The 20,363-nt window shown below is 43.6% G+C and overlaps 2 protein-coding genes across 3 annotated transcripts in view; both read right to left on the bottom strand.

The window, feature by feature from the left end:
* LOC125767607 (uncharacterized) overlaps positions 1 to 20,363 on the bottom strand; it is a 74,392-nt gene that overhangs the window by 34,999 nt on the left and 19,030 nt on the right. The gene's annotated exons all lie outside the window — the stretch shown is intronic.
* The window catches only part of LOC125767670 (toll-like receptor 6), a 35,571-nt gene that overhangs the window by 13,146 nt on the left and 2,062 nt on the right, over positions 1 to 20,363 (bottom strand). The window contains exons 2-3 of the mRNA XM_049434490.1: positions 10,339 to 10,615; positions 9,511 to 10,274 (exon numbers count right to left, since the gene is read on the bottom strand). Coding sequence (XP_049290447.1) covers positions 9,511 to 10,274; positions 10,339 to 10,367 — 793 coding nt within the window. The 5' untranslated portion in view covers positions 10,368 to 10,615. The remainder of the gene's footprint in view (positions 1 to 9,510; positions 10,275 to 10,338; positions 10,616 to 20,363) is intronic.

The raw sequence follows: 20,363 nt of genomic DNA, 5'->3' as shown, positions 1-20,363 counted from the left end.
GCGCTCTATCCAAGGTTTTCGAGATCATACTCCATTCCTTCATCACTCAGCAACACGGTTTCTTTCCCAAACGCTCCACAACCTCAAACCTTTTGTGTTATACCTCTTTCCTCTGTGCAAAATTAGATTCCTTCCCTCAAGTCGATCCGACTTCAAATCCGCATTTGACCGTGTTCCGTTCCACATGGCACGGAATGAATCCCATCGCATACTCCCCTCTCTAGTGCATGCCCATCCTTAGTAATGCCCATCACTACAGCGTCCCTATGACGTTTAGAGTTGCCGCCAATGTTGGGGCAAATATAAGTGAGCGCGATCGAGGAAGGAATACCGTTGAAGTTGTATTAACGTTGTTTTCCGTTGGTTCCACGTCGTTTTCCGCGTCCGTGTTACCGCGTCCATTTCCAAGTCAGAGAAATAAAGCAAACCTAGTTAGCCTTGAACCGAAACCCAAAGTGTTACAGTCCACTTTAATTTCAACTAAAACAGCAGTTCAGCTCACCCTGCCGGAATTTGAACAACCCGCATTCCCCATTCCTTATTGTTACATAAACTGTACAATATCGGTCTGAACAATTTCCTTATTCGTTTGTTTGATTCATCCTTGATTCCTTCTCTTCCAATGCCGATTTTCCACACAGAAGTGTCTTTAGCCGTTTGTTATTTGTTCTGTTCTTTTACGATCTTTGTGATGTCTTACCCGCCGACTGTTTCCTTTGCTATGCCGACGACCTCAAAATTTTCCTCCCTATTGTTCGTTCAACGGGTGTATGTATCTCCAAAAGATTCTTGATCGCTTCTCTTCTTGGTGTGTTCGTAATTTGCTTGTCCTGATAAATAAAATGTTATCTCGTTTACCCTATCCCGTAATCCTATAGTATAGTCCTATTGCCTTGCCAATCAGCGAGTGTCTCGTGTCACTTTAATAAAGGACCTTGCCGTTTGCTTCGACAGTGGCCTCACTTTTCGCCATCACCTCGACTCGGTCGTAAGCTCAGCTCGTCAAATTATCGGACTAGTAAAGCGCATTCCCCGCGACTTTAATGACCCCCTGTGTGTCAGGGTGCTCTTCTGCTCACTGGTCAGATCGAGGCTTGAGTACTGTTCAGTAATCTGGTCTCTGGCTGCAACGATTCACATCGAGCGTGTCGAACAGGTACAGAGGTCATTCACAAGATATGTTTTATGCTTACACTCTGATGAATCTTCCTCTGTCCTGCCCGACTATGAGTCCAAGTGCCGTGCGGGCTTCTAAAGCCGCCGTTCTACTGCGCAATCTTCAATGATTACGGATCTCCTGTTGGACTGCACAGATGCCCCTGATCTGTTGTCTGCTATTCCTCCGTACACTCCTACTCGCTCCCTCCGCTGTCAGCCCCTTTTAAATATCCTCTTATTCCATACTCCTGTTGGCCGCATCAACCCTCTGTTACGTGCCATGTATGTGTTCAACTCCTCCTGCCATCTATTTGATTTTCACCTGTCTCTGTCATCCCATCGTGCTCGTTTCCGATCCTCTCTTTAGACTACTTTTTATTTTTCCTTCTTTTCCATGGTATCCTAAGTTCATTCTAGTTTCTAAGCCTAGTTTCGTTGAGTCGTTATTTCACGGTAATTAATGTTAGGGTACTTAGCTATAAGCTCATGTTTGTGTAGCAATTGTTGCAGACAAGCAATTCAATAACCAGTTCGTTCTTTACACCCAAAGTTCAAAGTTTTTCCCGTTGTCGGAATGCATGTGCGCAGGCAAACCTCGCCGAGACGTAAATAGATGCAGCCATGAATCAGTTGGTAGTCAATACGCTTCAGATACCATGATACTGCGTAGTCGACACCAGTTACTACAAATGGTTGACTAGTAGTTGTTCAATCGTGCACAACGGAAACTATGTCGAACTATTACTTTTACCAAGTGTCTTCCATCCAGTGGCCAATATTTCTCACGTAAGTGCGATAAGAGCAATCTTACTCCACAAGGTGAATAGATTCACATGTAAGTACTCTCCTATTCGTAGTGCAAGTGGATGCTTTTTGGCAGCAATACTGGATGCTTGGCCTGATAAGGGAGTTGAGACAGTTTTAGTCGTCCTCCAACTAGCAATAGTTCGTGCTCGTCAAAGAAAGGGTTTAATCTTCTTAACGGTGAGTATTTTGCTAAAGACTTTTCTTTTTTCAGCAGTTTTATTTCAGCGTTGAATGCATCTTGCTGAGTCAATTTGTCTTCGGCAGCAAATCTGACGACAAATATCCATTCAACCGCTGTTCCAAATTGCACCAGATGGTTCGAGTTTTCTATTTTATGTTCACTACAAACCTTCGACATTGTGCTATGACTGGTACCAAACTGGTGGTTTCTTCTTCTTCTTGCTCGATTAGACGGACGAAAGGACGAATAACATTCGAACCAAGGATGCACTGGTATTGTTGTCGTCATAGTGGCTGTAACTAGTCGCTTTTCCATATCTGCCTCATAGGTTTGAGAAGGATTCGATGTTGGCCATGTGGGCTTCGATGATACCAACCCATTGGAACCATTACGCTATAGTTTGCTCTCCACGATCTCCGAAACAGACATACCACGCAAAACAAGATCCACGAGGTTTTCCGAGCTCGTTATTTGCCTCCAAACTACGTCACGAGAGAAATGCTGTATTTCGACAACCCGATTTGCCGAGTACGTTTTCCAAGGATTTCGGTTGTGAAGCGATTCTTTGCAACGTGATGATTGACTCCGGCCAGAACCATGACTTAAACCATGACTTAGCGACGTCAATGCGAAACGCTTTCCAGACTCGATCATGCAAATGTGCGACCAAAGCAGCAACCAATTCAACTCCAAACGCGGTAACGTTAATCCCGTTAATTAATTAGCGGAGATACTCGAGATTTAGAAGCCAACGTTTCCTTTACCATCTGCACAGCGTGCGCAAACACATCCAACATACGCAGCTTCCGAGGCATCGCTAAAAGTGTGAAGTTCTAGTACCGCATTCGGTAAAAACGCATATCGTTGAAGCACATATCCTTCCTACAACGGTATTTGCCTAGTGAACTGATTCTACCTAACTTTCACCGGTTCCTCTAAGGGTTCGTCCCATCCGCACGATACTTGTCACAAATATTGTATTAACGACTACGACATCTTCTGACAGGCCGTGGAGCATTTCTAAATGGTTAGACGTCCACTCACGCAACTCGAACTCGAAACCTCCCTTGGACATAAACTCACCGAGTTCGTTACTTTTGTGTTCTCGTCAAAGTATTTAAAAACAAACTGACGTCACAAATTAGAATAATATCTCAACACATTTATTCCAACGTAAACTATACTACAGGACAACCACGACTTGTCGCTTTGGCGGCCGGCGATGAAGAGAGCTAAACGAACGGTGCGCAAGCCGATAACTGCCGAAGCGATACATCGTGTCCTGTCACGCAGTGACAGGACCGAGTAACGGCGTTACGCTTAGCGCCCACGGTTAATACACCCGCACACAACAACTCCCCCTTTTAAGTCAGCTGGTACGTGTCGAACCTACGAGGCATTCTTCTAGGCCTAGAAGAACGTCGTGGTAGCCGTGCCAGCTGATGGATGTTGCTGTCGATGGTCGCGAGTGCCTGCGGCGCCTGTTGCTCTGCTGGCGCTGTTAGCGATGATGCTCTCGTTGTATTCTCCTCTATTCGTGCCGGTGCTGCTAGCGATGATGCTGGCGTTTGTTGCGTCTCTGCCCGTGCCGGTGCTGCTGGCGATGATGCTGGCGCCGCTGGCTGCGTTGTGGTTGGCGGCGAAGAGCACGATGACTCACGGGACGAATGATGCGGCAAGTCCCATTCATCCAACAGGACATGAAGAGGCAGCTGCTGTTGATCCGGCTCGGCCTGATCCGATGGGTCAGCAATACGACGGCGGAGCTGATTTACGTGCCGTCGATGTCTTCGCTGGTCCGACGTAACTATCTCGTAGATTACATGGCCTACTCTGCGAACGATTCTCCCAGGAGCCCAGCTCCAAGAGTTCATCCGGAACATCTTCGCATAAATGAGGTCACCCGGCTGCCATGTACGAAAGTTGTTCGACGTCGTAGCCTCCGATGCTGCTGGAGGCCGCAATAGATGATGAATCGTTCTGCTTCTTCTTCCCAACATAATTTCAGCGGGGGTGCGTTGATCTAACACAGGATTTGGCGTGGATCGGTACGTTTGCAGAAACAGATCCAAAGACTCTTGAAGCGTTGCAGTTCCCACTCGTATTTTTCGCAACGCTCGCTTAAAGGTGTCCACGAAACGCTCAGCTTGGCCGTTCGATTGAGGATGAAACGGCGGGGTCCGGATGTGCTCGATACCGTTACGTTCGCAGAACTCCTTGAAAACTTCACTGGTGAACTGGGTTCCATTGTCGCTGATTAAAGTGACCGGCGGTCCAAACCTAGCAAATATTCCTCGCAAGATTGAAATCGTAGACGATGAGGTAATACTTGCCGTTTTTACTATTTCGGGCCACTTAGAGAAGGCATCTATTACAACCAGGAAGTAGTCACCATCCACGGGGCCAGCGTAGTCGATATGGACCCGGTGCCAAGGACCAGCTGGTTTTGGCCAGTATGATGGTGCTTCCGATCGAGGGGATTTGGCTGCAGCTTGGCACGCATCACAGGTTGCGACGCAATCGGCGATGTCGTTGTCCAATGATGGCCAGTAGACGAAACTGCGCGCGATACCTTTCATCCGCTGGATGCCCGGATGTCCTTGATGCAGCTGGGTCAAGCATCTTTTCTGCAAAACAGCAGGAACCACCACCCTCTCTCCGAAAAGAATGCACCCACCGACGGTCGTAAGTGCTTCCTTTCGGCTGTAAAAGCGGGCCAATTCCGCACCATAGGTAGTGTTTCGAGGCCAACCCGCCAGGACGTACCGACGTACTTCACGCAGTAAAGCATCGTTTTCCGTAGCAGCTGCAACTTCTCTAAAACGGATAGGGAATTGTTTTAGCGACTGTATGGCTACGGAACTTACAACCTCTTCGAGCTGGATACTCGCGATCATGTACTCCGGTTCCGGCTTTGCGTGCTTGCTGATGAGACGCGATAATAGATCTGCATTCCCGAATTTGTCCGTTGGTATGTACTCGATCTCGAAATCGTACAACTGGAGTGTTAACGCGAACCGTTGCAATCGATTAGCGGTATATACGGGAATGCCCTTTTTTGATCCAAAGATCTGCAGCAATGGCCTATGGTCGGTTTGCAGGCGGAAATGCCTGCCGAACAGCATTTTGTGGAAACGTGTTACCGCAAATATGATTGCCAGTCCCTCGCGGTCTATTTGACTGTAAGATTCTTCTGCTTTTGTTAGGGCGCGGGACGCGTGCTGCACCACCTTTATCGATCCATCCGCGAATTTATGGCTAATGGTGGCTCCAAGTCCCACGGAGGAGGCGTCCGCTGCTACTACAATTTCGGCTCTAGGGTCATAGTGCGTTAGCAGAAGGTTCGATTTTAGTATGTCTTTGAATTTGTTAAAAGATTTTTCGCACTGCTCTGTCCAAACAAATTGACCTTCGTTTACTAATAATCTGTCCAGGGGGTACCTCAAATCCCGCATCCTAGGAACAAATTTGCCGTAGTAGTTGATAGCGCCTAAAAATGAGCGAACTTCATTCACATTAGTCGGCGCAGGCAGCTTAACAATGGCTTCGATCTTCTTTGGATTTGGCCGGAGACCTGCACGGTCAATGATGTGTCCGAGGTACTCGATTTGATGCATCTTGAATGCACATTTTTCGGCCTTGATGGTAAATCCAAATTCTTTAATACGCTGAAGCACCTTGCGTAGGTTATCATCGTGATCTTTTTCAGTCTTGCCTCCGATGACAACGTCGTCCATATAACCAGACGTGTCGCGCAACCCGGCATCGCATCCATGATTTGCTGAAATGCGGCTGGTGCTATTTTTATTCCGGGAGGTAGACGATTGTACAAGTAAAGACCTCGAAGCGTGTTTATCGTCAAAAAGGGTCTGTAACGCTCCTCAATTTCGACCTGCAAGAATGCATCCGACAAATCAATCTTACTAAACACTACGCAATATGCTAGCTTCGCAAAAATATCATCTGGCAGTGGCAGCGGGTATTCATGCGGTTGCAACGCATCGTTTAACCCGGTCGAATAGTCTCCACATATTCGAATTTTGCCACTGCTTTTGCGTACAACTACAAACGGGGCCGCCCAATCTGAATAGTCGACAGGCGTTATGACATTCATCTTTACCAACCGGTCCAGTTCTTCCTCAACTATAGGCTGCATTGCGTAAGAGACCGGTCGCCTTGGACGGAAAACTGGGCTGCAATTTTCCTTAAGCTGCAGCTTGATCCGCGCTTTCTTACAAAGGCCTGTTCCACTAAACACTTCCGGAAAACTATGCTGCAACGCTTTCGGAATATTCGTATTGGTCGAAATTTTGGCGCAAAATTTGTCCATGGGAACGGAACCAAGAGCAAAACGATCTACCAAATCTGCTCCCAGTAAAAGCAAGTCCACCTGGGCCACGCGGATGATCGCCGGTTTGGTAGTATCGCATATTGTGATATCTGCTTCGAACTCGCCCAGCAGCTTCAGTCTCTCGTTAGAAGCGGATTTTGCACTCACAGTTGGCTTCACCAATGATGGCTTCCCTAAATTTTCCCATGCAGTCTGCCCTATGATGGAAATATCTGAGCCAGTGTCTAACTGCAATCGGGTGCTCACTCCATTGATGGAGATTTGTACAAATTTACGACTGGCTCGTACACTGCACACTCGCACGGTTCTGGTAAAACGCGATGGGTGGTATCTTCTTCGACCCGCACGAGGCTTTTGCTTGCGGCAGCGATCTTCTCCATGACCAGCTTCGCCGCATTTTCGACATTTCTGACTAGATTTCGGACAATCCTTCACCCAATGCATGCCACCGCATAGCCAACAAGCGTTACTTGGCTTGTCGCTCCTTGACCGGTCATCGCGATACACGCGACGCGAGCGCGATCCTTTTCCGTTCAAACTGTCATGGCTGCGCTCTCCATTTTTTACTACCAGCACACGCTCTTCCGTCCCCCCACCGATCATCGCATTTTCCTTCTTTAAATTAGAAATGCGGTTACACTCTTCGGATATCTGCTCTAATGTTATGTCAGCCCGCCGTTCAATTCGAGTTAGTATTTTGACTCGAAAGTCTTTATCGCATTCCTCTTTCAAACCGCATACAAAAATTAAGCACTTAAATTGCTCCTCGGTCAAGCGGGCTAGTTTAAAATCCTCGCACGCCCGATTCACGCGACATGCGTATTCGAGGAAATCTTCTGCTTTGGTCTTCACAAGCTGCATACATTTGTGGCGCTTACTTAAAAGCGATTCCGACTTCCCGAATAAAGATTTCAGCCGCTCTACAGTTGCCTCGAGTGTAAAATCACGCGGATTACGGGGTAGGATATAATTCACATACCTTTCGTGCTCCAATGGGCCCAGCTTCCGCAAGAGCAATCTCACCTTCGCTGCATCGTCAATCCTTGCAGCGTCCCTGCTGAACAAATCTTCGTAGCGCGAGTGCCACTTCTCGAACGTTATACCGACGTCGGTCCATGTGTCCTAGGCGGACCCTTCTTTCAAGCGGACATCACGACGAAATCCTTTTTTCAAACTTGGCTAATCGCTGATAGCGCTGGAATTTCTAGTCGTTTTTTTTTGTAGTAGTAGTCCTTACAGTAGCTGTCTTCTGTTGAGGAAGAATGATTTAGGCACAATTCTTCACTCTTCCAGAAATGCTCTAACTCCTATTGAAGGGAAACCATGAATGCTGCAACCGTAATAGCTTGTCCTGAGGTTTCGCAAGATGAAGCAGAACCTTTAATGGTCTGCTCTTGCGTCACCATTAGCGATTCCAACATGCATATTCGTCTGCACAGATATTCCACTAAGGAATCGTAATCGGGGTTGTCAGCTGTGGTTGCAAAATTCTTCCATTCACGCAAGGTGTCCATTGGTAATTTTGTGGTAAGTAGATGCCCCAATAGTCCGCCTCAATGCTGAATTGGCTCTCCAAGCTGCCCCAGCGTTTTCCTATGACGCTCGAAGTTATCCACCACCATGTGAAGGGTTATGGATGTCTCTTCCATTATAGCAGGGGTGGCAAACTACTGGAATACCGACCCTTTAACAGGTATTCATTTGAATACTGTGACACCACCGAACCCCACGCTAAATCGTAATTGTCGGTGCTGAGCAATATAGATTCGATTATTTGGACGGCTTCACCTTTTAACGCGACCCTTAGTTAGTGAAATTTCTGTACTTCGGGCTTCTCCGTATTATCATTTTTAGGCCTTCGTAGGTGTTCCGGAACGGAAGCTTCAAACCCGTTAGCGCTTTAGTAGCAATGACGACAGGCAGTTTTCTTTCCAACTCCGACTCCACTCTAAAACAAATGTTCTCGTATTCAGCACACGTTTCATGGTTGCAACTGCACATTCTTCGGTTGCATTTTCTTCCAGCTGCAACTGCACTTCTTCGAGGTCAGACCACAACTTCTTTAATCGTTCTAGATACATTTAATCGATACATTTAATCTTTAATGTATCGTTGTGTTTTTTATTCTGCTCCTTTGTAACGACGCTATTACAACAGCGCGATGGCGCTTGTCCTAACCGTTGTTAGGCGTTAGGCGAGGCGAAGCGCTAATACGTTTTTCGCCCCTGCTATCCACGCAGCACCCTGCTATCCATGAAGGACTATAAAAGGAGTTGTGTTGTGTTAAAATATTTTAATAAAGACTCGAATTCCCCCTCCTTTTTCATACATGTTTATTGCGATAATTAAATCGATACGAAAATTTTAATGCTTAATGTATGGAAGGTAGTATATTTATCAATTTTCAAATTCAACAATATGTAAATGCATCGCACCATGAATCCAAAACATTTTGCAGATAAAAAAATATGCAGTACTGCTCGTAAAACAGAAATACAAAGGTGTATTGTTTTTTAATGAAAAGCGGATACAGTTAGTGTTTTGTAATAACTAATAATATAATAAGATAAGATAATATTCCTTATTTAAGCAGTAAGATTACGCATTTATTATGACCAAACCACACAAATACACACTTTCTCTATAATTGTTTAAATCTTTAATGTTGATCTTAAGTAGTAACTTGACTTCATCTGATCAGGATTTTCCCCTAATCGTACGCAGATCCTCTCAAATGTTCCATTCGGTACACTTATTGGATTTTCATACAAATTCAATGCTTCTAACATTGGAGGATATAAACTCTCGTTCAAAGGGATTGACACAATTTTGTTGTATGACAAATCTATCATTTTTACATTAGGTATCTGTTCGAAATCTTCTCCATCGAAACGTTCAATTTGATTAATCCTAAGTGGAATCATCATAGTGTTTTTTGATAATATTTTGTAGAGGCAACGGGGTACACGAGTTAGATTATTGAACATTAGATTTAAACTGACTACTTGTGTACCTTGCCAATTGCAGAAATCTAATACCTTCAGGCGATTGTGGGATAGTATTAAATTATGTACATCTGGGTTCATCAGCTTTCCAGAAATTGTGTCAATCTTATTATTTCTAAAATTGAATTGTTTCAAATTCGCTAAAGGCCAAAACACCTCGAAATTGATCCTCTTAAGCTCATTGTAATCCAAATCAATTATTGACAAATTTGGCATGCATGAAGCGTTGGTCAATCTTTGAATGTAAGTAATTTTGTTTTGGCCTAAATTTAAGAATTCTAGATTGTTTAATGGGCAGAACGAGTTTAAATCAACACTTTCTATTTTGCACATTCGTATAAGGATTTTCCCCACATTGAGTAAGTTGCTCAAAGTTGGTGGAATACTGCGCATTGGACTGTTTTTTATTTTAAAATCTCGTATAAAACTGTTTTGTTCAAAAGTAACTCGAAATATTGACGACTTAAATAACTCAACACCACTCACATTACAATCATGGTAGAATGATGCCGTTTTTAACATGGGCGAATTTTCAATGGTGAATGATTCAAACACATTGCCCAACTCGGTGCAAAATTGCCCATCCAGTGTCGATGCTTGTAAGTTTCGTAGTGTAGCTCTAGAACTATTTTCCGGTGTATATTTTAACACGAAATACCCTTCCTCGGACGGGTTCCAGTTGTCAATCTTACATGGGTCGGATTGACGTTTTTTTCTGCAATCGAACTTGAAGCTCCCAATATGTCCCAACAGACCGGCGATGGTAACAACACTGAAATGTCACACACATAAATTAATGTAAAATGTCTAATATCACTCCTTTGGACCTTAACTACCACAAAGGAACTAGGTAGCGTGTCATCATTCGACTACAAATAGTTGCTCCAACTGAGCTTAAACCGGGTAACTAGTTGTTCTACTATGTTTCGTAAGCAGTAGTCGATCTTTTATAGGCAGTTTATGATTTGATAACAATGTTAATGACTGTAAAATTAAAAAGACAGTATAACAAAAACTAATTACGGTATCTAGTTTGGCTTTGTGTGAAAATGCGAAATAAATATCATTCATTTTTTATACATTAGGTGCAGTTGATTGCACAGAACGAACGACCTACGCTCATTTGATCAAAGTACAACAGTTCTTTAGTTTACAGTAGTTCGTTCAATGAATCGTCCTACCTGTCGAATTTAAAAAAAATCTGTTCTACTAGGTCGTTCTTCTCGCCGTCACACTTTGAGAACGCCTGGATACTTAGGACGTTCATTATGTCGAAACAAAAAATTAACTGCATAAACCCGATAGCAAATGAAAAGCTTGTATGAAGAGAAAAGCGGCGCTAGGTTAGCTAAGCTCCCGGAGAAAACAGTGGATCACTAATGAATCCTGGAGGCAAATAGAGGAGTGAAGAGATGCCAAAGCAGCGATAGACCTGACGAAAACCAGAGGAACCAAAGCTTTTGTCAACCAACAACTCTCGACTCTAGAAAGAAAAGTTATATGCTCATTTAGGCGAGACAAACGAGCGTGGGCTAACTTCGTCGTTGACCAAGGTAGAAAAAAGCCGCTGCTACCGGGGACGTTCGCAGCCTCCTATACAATATCTTTCGACGCCTTAGCGGGCCAAAGATGAGTACTAATATACCTTTGAAAGCTTTAGCTGAGCCCCCAACGATGCAGTGAAGGCAGCCATGCAGACCTACTCTGAGGTTTTTAGAATGGTACTTCAGTGTCCTCTATCGACAGGACAATTTCCATCAATTTGGAAGAGGCAGAAGCTGGTATTGATACCAAAGCCGGATAAACTAGCAGGCGATCCATCAGCTCTTAGACCCTTGGGACTCGTCGGCTCCCTGGCTAAGGCGCAGGAGATACCAATCCTTGGCCGCCTGGCAGTCTATACTGCGGTAGGAGCGCTCCGTAACTCTTTTCCAGCGAACCTTCTGCAGTGCTACTATACCGAAGCCGCCCTGACCTCGTCCGAACGAATGCGAGTACATTAGATTTGGGCAATTCGATTCTTTCCCATGAACGTGAACGAACCAGTTTTTTTATTTAGATGAACTAAACGTGAATCGCGGTTCTTTCGTTCACATAAAATAAACGTTCTTTAATTCGACGGGTAGGTCGTTCATTCATTAAACGACCTACGTTGAACTGAAGAACTGGCGAGAAGAACGACCTAGTAGAACAGGACGTTCTTAAATTTGACGAGTAGGTCATTCATTGATTGAACGACCTACTGTGAACTGAAGAACTGTAATACTTTGATCAAATGAACGTAGGCCGTTCGTTCTTTGCAATGAACTGAACGAACCGTACGGTTCTGATTCTTTAAGCACATTTCCAGAGTACTTCCGTGTGCTGTGAGGGATCGGCAGTTCCATGTCCCGAGTTGCGTGAGTCGGTGTCCATTAATCCGACTCGAAATTTCTTGGTATCACTTTCCAATAATGCTGTGATTGATGTAAAAATCCTTAAAAATGCTTTGTAAACCCTGTTTTCTATTCATTGTATAAACCAGTATCAAGGATGTTTTCAATAAATAATTGCAATCAACCACGAAATATAAAAATTAACAATCACGGAATAGTTCCTTTGCAACATACAATTAGGGATTCCAAAATTTCAAATCACTTTGCCGCAAAAAAAACATTTATAGCGATAAATTCCATCCCAATAACGACACATTCTGAGTCCCTAGTATGCAAACACTTACCCACTGATTAATGGGTCTTGAGTTTGAGACTGTAGATTGTGTTTGAATTAGGAATTTATCCATTGCTATTCTGCCTATTTCACGAACTGTAGATCGAACTGTTTAATCAATTTTATTGCTCTTTTGTAACGACGCTATTACTACAGCGTGACGGCGCTTGTCCTAACCGTTGTTTCACCTCGCGCATAAACGTTTTTCGCCCCTGTCACTCTTCGTGCCTATCTGTCAGTTGTGTTAGTAATGTCAATACTTAAGACATATGACTCTGGATAGTCGAAGTCTAAATAGAGAAAGCCTCTGAATACGGGAGTTTGGACCAGAGTTTGAGCGAGCATAGGAGGGTAAAGCCTTTCTCATAAAATAGAAGAAGAAGAAGATTGTCAATGGGTTATTACCTGTGCTTCGAACCGTCACTCAGACGATACCATCGGTGATATAGATATCTTAGTGCTCGGACGAACAATTTCTCCGCGTGAGGTGCGCAATGTTACTACCTGCGTCATCTTATCAGCTCCGGTGCGCAGCTTCACGATTCGGGTTAAAGGCCAGCGCATAGTTGGTAATAAATCATCTATCAAGATGGCTATTCTATCCGGTTATACGTCGTCATTATTGCGATGTCGTTGTTATCATAAGGAGACTCAAGTCTCCTAGTCACGACGGCATCCCTGATTCTGTTTTAAAATTGTGGTAGCTGGCCTGGCTGATTCCTATCCTTACGAAAGGTAATCCTTCCGATATATCAAGATACCGCGTTATACCACTACTGTGCGCTCTATCCAAGGTTTTCGAGATTATACTCCATTCCTTCATTACTCAGCAACACGGTTTCTTTCCCAAACCCTCCACAACCTCAAACCTTTTGTGTTATACCTCTTTCCTCTGTGCAAAATTAGATTCCTTCCCTCAAGTCGATCCGACTTCAAATCCGCATTTGACCGTGTTCCGTTCCACATGGCACGGAATGAATCCCATCCCACACTCTCCTCTCTAGTGCATGCCCATCCTTAGTAGTGCCCATCACTACAGCGTCCCTATGACGTTTAGAGTTGCCGCCAATGTTGGGGCAAATATAAGTGAGCGCGATCGAGGAAGGAATACCGTTGAAGTTGTATTAACGTTGTTTTCCGTTGGTTCCACGTCGTTTTCCGCGTCCGTGTTACCGCGTCCATTTCCAAGTCAGAGAAATAAAGCAAACCTAGTTAGCCTTGAACCGAAACCCAAAGTGTTACAGTCCACTTTAATTTCAACTAAAACAGCAGTTCAGCTCACCCTGCCGGAATTTGAACAAACCGCATTCCCCATTCCTTATTGTTACATAAACTGTACAATATCGGTCTGAACAATTTCCTTATTCGTTTGTTTGATTCTTCCTTGATTCCTTCTCTTCCAACGCCGATTTTCCACAAAGAAGTGTCTTTAGCCGTTTGTTGTTTGTTCTGTTCATTTACGATCTTTGTGATGTCTTACCCGCCGACTGTTTCCTTTGTTATGCCGACGACCTCAAAATTTTCCTCCCTATTGTTCCTTCAACGGCTGTATGTATCTCCAAAAGATTCTTGATCGCTTCTCTTCTTGGTGTGTTCGTAATTTGCTTGTCCTGATAAATATAATGTTATCTCGTTTACCCGTTCCCGTAATCCTATAGTATAGTCCTATTCCCTTGCCAATCAGCGAGTGTCACTTTAATAAAGGACCTTGCCGTTTGGTTTGACAGTGGCCTCACTTTTCGCCATCACCTCGATTCGGTCGTAAGCTCAGCTCGTCAAATTATCGGACTAAAGCGCATTTCCCGCGACTTTAATGACCCCCTGTGTGTCAGGGTGCTCTTCTGCTCACTGGTCAGATCGAGGCTTTAGTACTGTTCAGTAATCTGGTCTCCGGCTGCAACGATTCACATCAAGCGTGTCGAACAGGTACAGAGGTCATTCACAAGATATGTTTTATGCTTACACTCTGATGAACCTTCCTCTGTCCTGCCCGACTATGAGTCCAAGTGCCGTGCTTTGGAACTTTAGAAGCCCGTCTTTCTACTGCGCAATCTTCCCTGATTACGGATCTCCTGTTGGACTGCATAGATGCCCCTGATCTGTTGTCTGCTTTTCCTCCGTACACTCCTACTCGCTCCCTCCGTTGTCAGCCCCTTTTAAATATACCCTTATTCCACACTCCTGTTAGCCGCATCAACCCTCTGTTACGTGCCATATATGTGTTCAACTCCTCCTGCCATCTATTTGATTTTCACCTGTCTCTGTCGTCCTATCGTACTCGTTTCCGATCCTCTCTTTAGACTACTTTTTATTTTTCCTTCTTTTCCGTGGTATCCTAAGTTCAGTATATTTTCTATAGCTATAAGTTCATGTTTGTGTAGCAATTGTTGCAGACAAGCAATTCAATAAAACCAGCTCGTTCTTTACACCCAAAGTTCAAAGTTTTTCCCGTTGTCGGAATGCATGTGTGCAGGCAAACCTCGCCGAGACGTAAATAGATGCAGCCATGAATCAGTTGGTAGTCAATACGCTTCAGATTCCATGATACTGCGTAGTCGACACCAGTTACTGCAAATGGTCGACTAGGAGTTGTTCAATTGTTCACAACGGAAACAATGATACGCCTGGAGGGTGGACCAAAGACTTGGTCGAGTGTGAAGGGAGTTACATGTGATGTGTTTTGCTTTATGTGCTATATGTGTCAGTGTGTGTGAGTGTCGGTGAGTACTTGTGGGTACTGCGAGTCTTGTACTGAACCCTGAATGTACGTCTCGTTAAGGTGTTAAGTCTAAGGTGTTAAGTTAAGGTGTTGACTAAGTCCATTGTAGAGCCCCACTCGTGAAGTTATACCGCGAGGTGATCCCGTGGGTGGTGGCAGCAACACTACGTGGCCAAGGAGAGTTTTTTACAGGGTAAAAAATCCCATGTCACCGTTGGTGGTGTCTAAGAAGATTTCTCTCTCCTTGAAAAAAAAACGGGAACAATGTCGAACTATTCCTTTTACCAAGTGTCTTCCACTCAGTGGCCAATATTTCTCACGTAAGTGCGATAAGAGGAATCTTACTCCACAAGGTGAATAGATTCACATGTAAGTACTCTGCTATTCGTAGTGCAAGTGGATACTTTTTGGCAGCAATACTGGATGCTTGGCCTGATAAGGGAGTTGAGACAGTTTTAGTCGTTCTCCAACTAGCAATAGTTCGTGCTCGTCAAAGAAAGGGTTTAATCTTCTTAACGGTGAGTATTTTGCTAAAGACTTTTCTTTTTTCAGCAGTTTTATTTCAGCGTTGAATGCATCTTGCTTGAGTCAATTTGTCTTCGGCAGCAAATCTGACGACAAATATCCATTCAACCGCTGTTCCAAATTGCACCAGATGGTTCGAGTTTTCTATTTTATGTTCACTACAAACCTTCGACATTGTGCTATGACTGGTACCAAACTGGTGGTTTCTTCTTCTTCTTGCTCGGTTAGACGGACGAAAGGACGAATAACATTCGAACCAAGGATGCACTGATATTGTTATCGTCATAGTGGTTGTAACTAGTCGCTTTTCCATATCTGCATCACAGGTTTAAGGAGGATTCGATATTGGCCACGTGGGCTTCGATGACACCAACCAATTGGAACCATTACGCCATATTTTGCTCTCCACGATCTCCGAAACAGACATGCCACGCAAAACAAGATCCACGAGGTTTTCCGAGCTCGTTATTTGCCTCCAAACTCCGTCACGAGTGAAATGCAGTATTTCGACCCCCCGATTAGCCAAGTACGTTTTCCAAGGATTTCGGTTGTGAAGCGATTCTTTGCAACGTGATGATTAACTCCGGCCAGAACTACGACTTAAACCATGACTTAGCGACGTCAATGCGAAGCGCTTTCCAGACTCGATCATGCAAATGTGCGACCAAAGCAGGAATCAATTCAACTCCAAACGCGGTAACGTTAATCCCTTTAGCGGAGATACGCCAGATTTAGAAGCCAATAATGATTCCCTAACGTTTCCTTTACCATCTGCACAGCGTGCGCAAACACATCCACCATACGCACCTTCCGATGCATCGCTAAATATGTTAAATTCTAGTACCGCATTCGGTAAAAACGCCTATCGTTGAAGCACATATCCTTCCTACAACGGTATTTGCCTAGCGAACTGATTCCACCTAACTCTCACCGGTTCCTCTTAGGGTTCGTCCCATCCGCACGATACTTGCCACAAGTATTGCATAAGAATTTTGCCGGTTATTACTACTGGTGCTATGATCCCTAGCGGATCGAATAAACGCGCTATATCGGACAAAATACTACGCTTAGTTGGCTGATTACTATACGACATCCGAGACGCACCGAAACATAACACATCAAGCTCTGGCTCCCAGGCGATCCCGAGAGCTTTAACCGTGTCATGTGGTATAAATTCCCTGACAGATTGCGTTCCTATGAGCTCTTCTGACAACCCTTCGAGCACTTCTAAATGATTAGACGTCCACTTACGCAAGTTGAAACCTCCCCTGGACATAAGCTCACCGACTTCGTTACACAACTTTACGCCTTCATCAACGCTACTAGCACCGCCGATAACGTCATGGACGTAAAAGCTTCGCCGGATAGCAGATTCGGCCAATGAGTAAGCTTTGCCTTCATCGTCGGAAGTTGCAGCAGCGCCCGGGTAGACAAAAACGAAGATGGAGACAGCCCGCATGTCACGGTAGCAAGCTCATTCGTGTCTAGAGGTGCATCGCTGTCCCATCTAAAAAAACTCGAAAAAACAGTGATCATCTTTGCGTACCATTAGTTCCCTGTACGTTTTGGCGATATCTCCAATGTGACTCGATAAGTCCTGAACCGCAGCATGATGTTTAGGAGGTCACAGTACACAGTCCATCGTTGAGAGAATGCCCCGTTGACGTAGATGTGGCAGGTAATATACAGGTGCTGGCTGATCTCGTTTCCCGATGGTACGGTCCATGTGTCCTAGGCGAATCCTTCTTTCAAGCGGACATCACGACGAAATCCTTTTTTCAAACTAGGCTAATCGCTGATAGCGCTGGAATTTCTAGTCGTGGTTTTTTTTTGTAGTAGTAGTCCTTACAGTAGCTGTCTTCTGTTGAGGAAGAATGATTTAGGCGCAATTCTTCACTCTTCCAGAAATGCTCTAACTCTTATTGAAGGGAAACCATGCATGCTGCAACAGTAATAGCTTGTCCTGAGGTTTCGCAAGATGAAGCAGCACCTTTAATGGTCTTCTCTTGCGTCACCATTAGCGATTCCAACATGCACATTCGTCTGCACAGATATTCCACTAATGAATCGTAATCGGGGTTGTCAGCTGTGGTTGCAAAATTCTTCCATTCACGCAAGGTGTCCATCGGTAATTGCATGTGAAGGTAGGTGCATGTGAAAAACGGCGTCCGTCCACACGGCAGGGACCGCGTTCAAATCCCATCCGGACTGTCTCCCCGTAGCATGGACTGACTATCCTGCTACGTGCTAAAATAAGTCTTGATACGGCCAGGCCGTTCTAACCGAGCAAAAAAAAAAAAAAAAAAAAAGATGCTGCAGTAGTCCGCCTCAATGCTTAATTGGCTCTCCGACCTACCCCAGCGTTTTCCTATGACGCTCGAAGTTATCCACCACCATGTGAAGCGTTATGGATGTCTCTTCCATTATAGCAGGGGTGACAAACTACTGGAATGCCGACCCTTTAACAGGTATTCATTTGAATACCGTGACACCACCGAATCCCACGCTAAATCGTAATTGTCGGTGCTGAGCAATATAGATTCGATTATTTGGACGGCTTCACCTTTTAACGCGGCCCTTAGGTAGTGAAATTTCTGAATTTCGGGCTCCTCCGTATTATCATTTTTAGGCCTTCGTAGGTGTTCCGGAACGGAAGCTTCAAACCCGTTAGCGCTTTAGTAGCACTGACGACAGGCAGTTTTCTTTCCAACTCCGACTCCACTCTAAAACAAATGTTTTCGCATTCAGAACGCGTTTCATGGTTGCAACTGCACATTCTTCGGTTGCATGTTCTTCCAGCTGCAACTGCACTTCGTCGAGGTCAGACTACAACTTCTTAAATCGCTCTAATCGCAATGATACTTGAGCGATATAGCGCTCTTCCACAAAGTCCTTCGCGAATTGATCATACCGCCCTAAAGACACCATCAAGCCGCGACGCTTCAATGCCCATTTCACTTGATCGGTCATCGCGAAGAAAATGTTCGTTGAAATTTGTCGGAAATTCACGTACCCTACTACAAATTTCTAGTCTTATGTTCGCGCGCTACTCGTGGACATGTTTTATTGCGAAAAATTTGGAATTATTTGTATACGCGAATTTTCACTGTTTGCTCCTACGTTGTGTTTTTTATTCTGCCTCTTTGTATCGACGCTATTACAACAGCACGATGGCGCTTGTCCTAACCTTTGTTTCGCCTCGCGCTAATACGTTAATCGACCCTGCTATCCAAGAAGGACTATAAAAGGAGTTATGTTGTGTTAAAATATTTTAATAAAGACTCGAATTCCCCCTCCTTTTTCATACATGTTTATTGCCATATTTAAATCGATACGAAAATTTTAATGCTTAATGTATGGAAGGTAGTATATTTATCAACAATATGTAAATACATCGTACCATGAATCCAAAACATTTTGCAGATAAAAAAATATGCAGTACTGCTCGTAAAACAGAAATACAAAGGTGTATGGTTTTTTTAAATGAAAAACGGATACAGTTAGTGTTTTTACAATAATAAGATAATATTCCTTATTTAAGCAGTAAGATTACGCATTTATTACGACCAAACCATACAAATGCACACTTTCCCTATTTAAATTTTGAATGTTGATCTTAAGTAGTAACTTGACTTCATAATAAATTAAGAGCTTTTTATCTGGACAGGAGTTTCCCCTAATAGCACGCGGATCCTCTCAAATGTTCCATTCGTTACACTTACTATTGGATTTTCATACAAATTCAATTCGACTAACATTGGAGGATATAAACTCTCGTTCAAAGGGATTGACACAATTTTGTTGTACGACATATCGATCATTTCTACATTAGGTAATTGTTCGAAATCTTCTGCTTCGAAACGTTCTATTTGATTAATCCTAAGTGGAATCATCTTAGTGTTTTTTGATAATATTTTGTACAGGCAACGGGGAACACGAGTTAAATTATTGGACATTAGATTTAAACTGATTACTTGTGTACCTTGCCAGTTGCAGAAATCTAATACCTTTAAACGGTTGTAGGATAGTATTAAATTAGATTCCTTTTGATTCATCAGCTTTCCAACAATTGTGTCTATTTTATTATTTCTAAAATTGAATATTGTTACATTCGCTAAAGGCCAAAACACCTCGAAATTGATCCTCTTAAGCTCATTGTAATCCAAATCAATTGATAACAAATTTGGCATGCATGAAGCGTTGGTCAGTCTTTCAATGTAGGTAATTTTGTTTTGGCCTAAATTTAAGCTTTTAAGCCTATTTAAGGTGCAGAATAAGTTCAAATCAACACTTTCAATTTTGCATATTCGTATAGTGATTTCATACACATTGAGTAAGTTGGTTACAGTTGGTGGAATACTGCGCATTGGACTGCTTTTAATGCTAAAATAACCCATATAACTGTTTCGTTCAAAAGTAACTCGAAATATTGACGACTTAAATATCTGAAAACCACTCACATTACAATCATGGTAGAATGATGCCGTTTTTAACATGGCCGAATCTTCAATGGTGAATGATTCAAACACATTGCCCAATTCGGTACAAAATTGCCCATCCAGTGTCGATGCTTGTAAGTTACGTAGTGTAACACTAGAAGTGTTTTCCGGTGTATATTGTAACATGAAATAACCTTCTTCGGACGGGTTCCAGTTGTCGATCTTACATGGATCGATTTGATGTTTTTTTCTGCAATCAAACTTGAAGCACCCAATATGTCCCAACAGACCGGCGATGGTAACAACACTGAAATGTCACACACATAAATTAATGTAAAATGTCTAATATCACTTTTTTGGACCTTAAATACCACAAAGGAATTATGTAGCGTGTCATCATTCGGCTACAAATAGTAGCTCCAACTGAGCTTAAACCGGGTAACTAGTTGTTCTGCCATGTTTCGTAAGC

This window comes from Anopheles funestus, chromosome 3RL (assembly GCF_943734845.2).
Source record: "Anopheles funestus chromosome 3RL, idAnoFuneDA-416_04, whole genome shotgun sequence".
In the NCBI taxonomy this organism is placed as follows: domain Eukaryota; kingdom Metazoa; phylum Arthropoda; class Insecta; order Diptera; family Culicidae; genus Anopheles; species Anopheles funestus.
The sequence above is the reverse complement of the archived record's forward strand: the minus strand, read 5'-3'. Positions and strand labels throughout refer to the sequence as shown.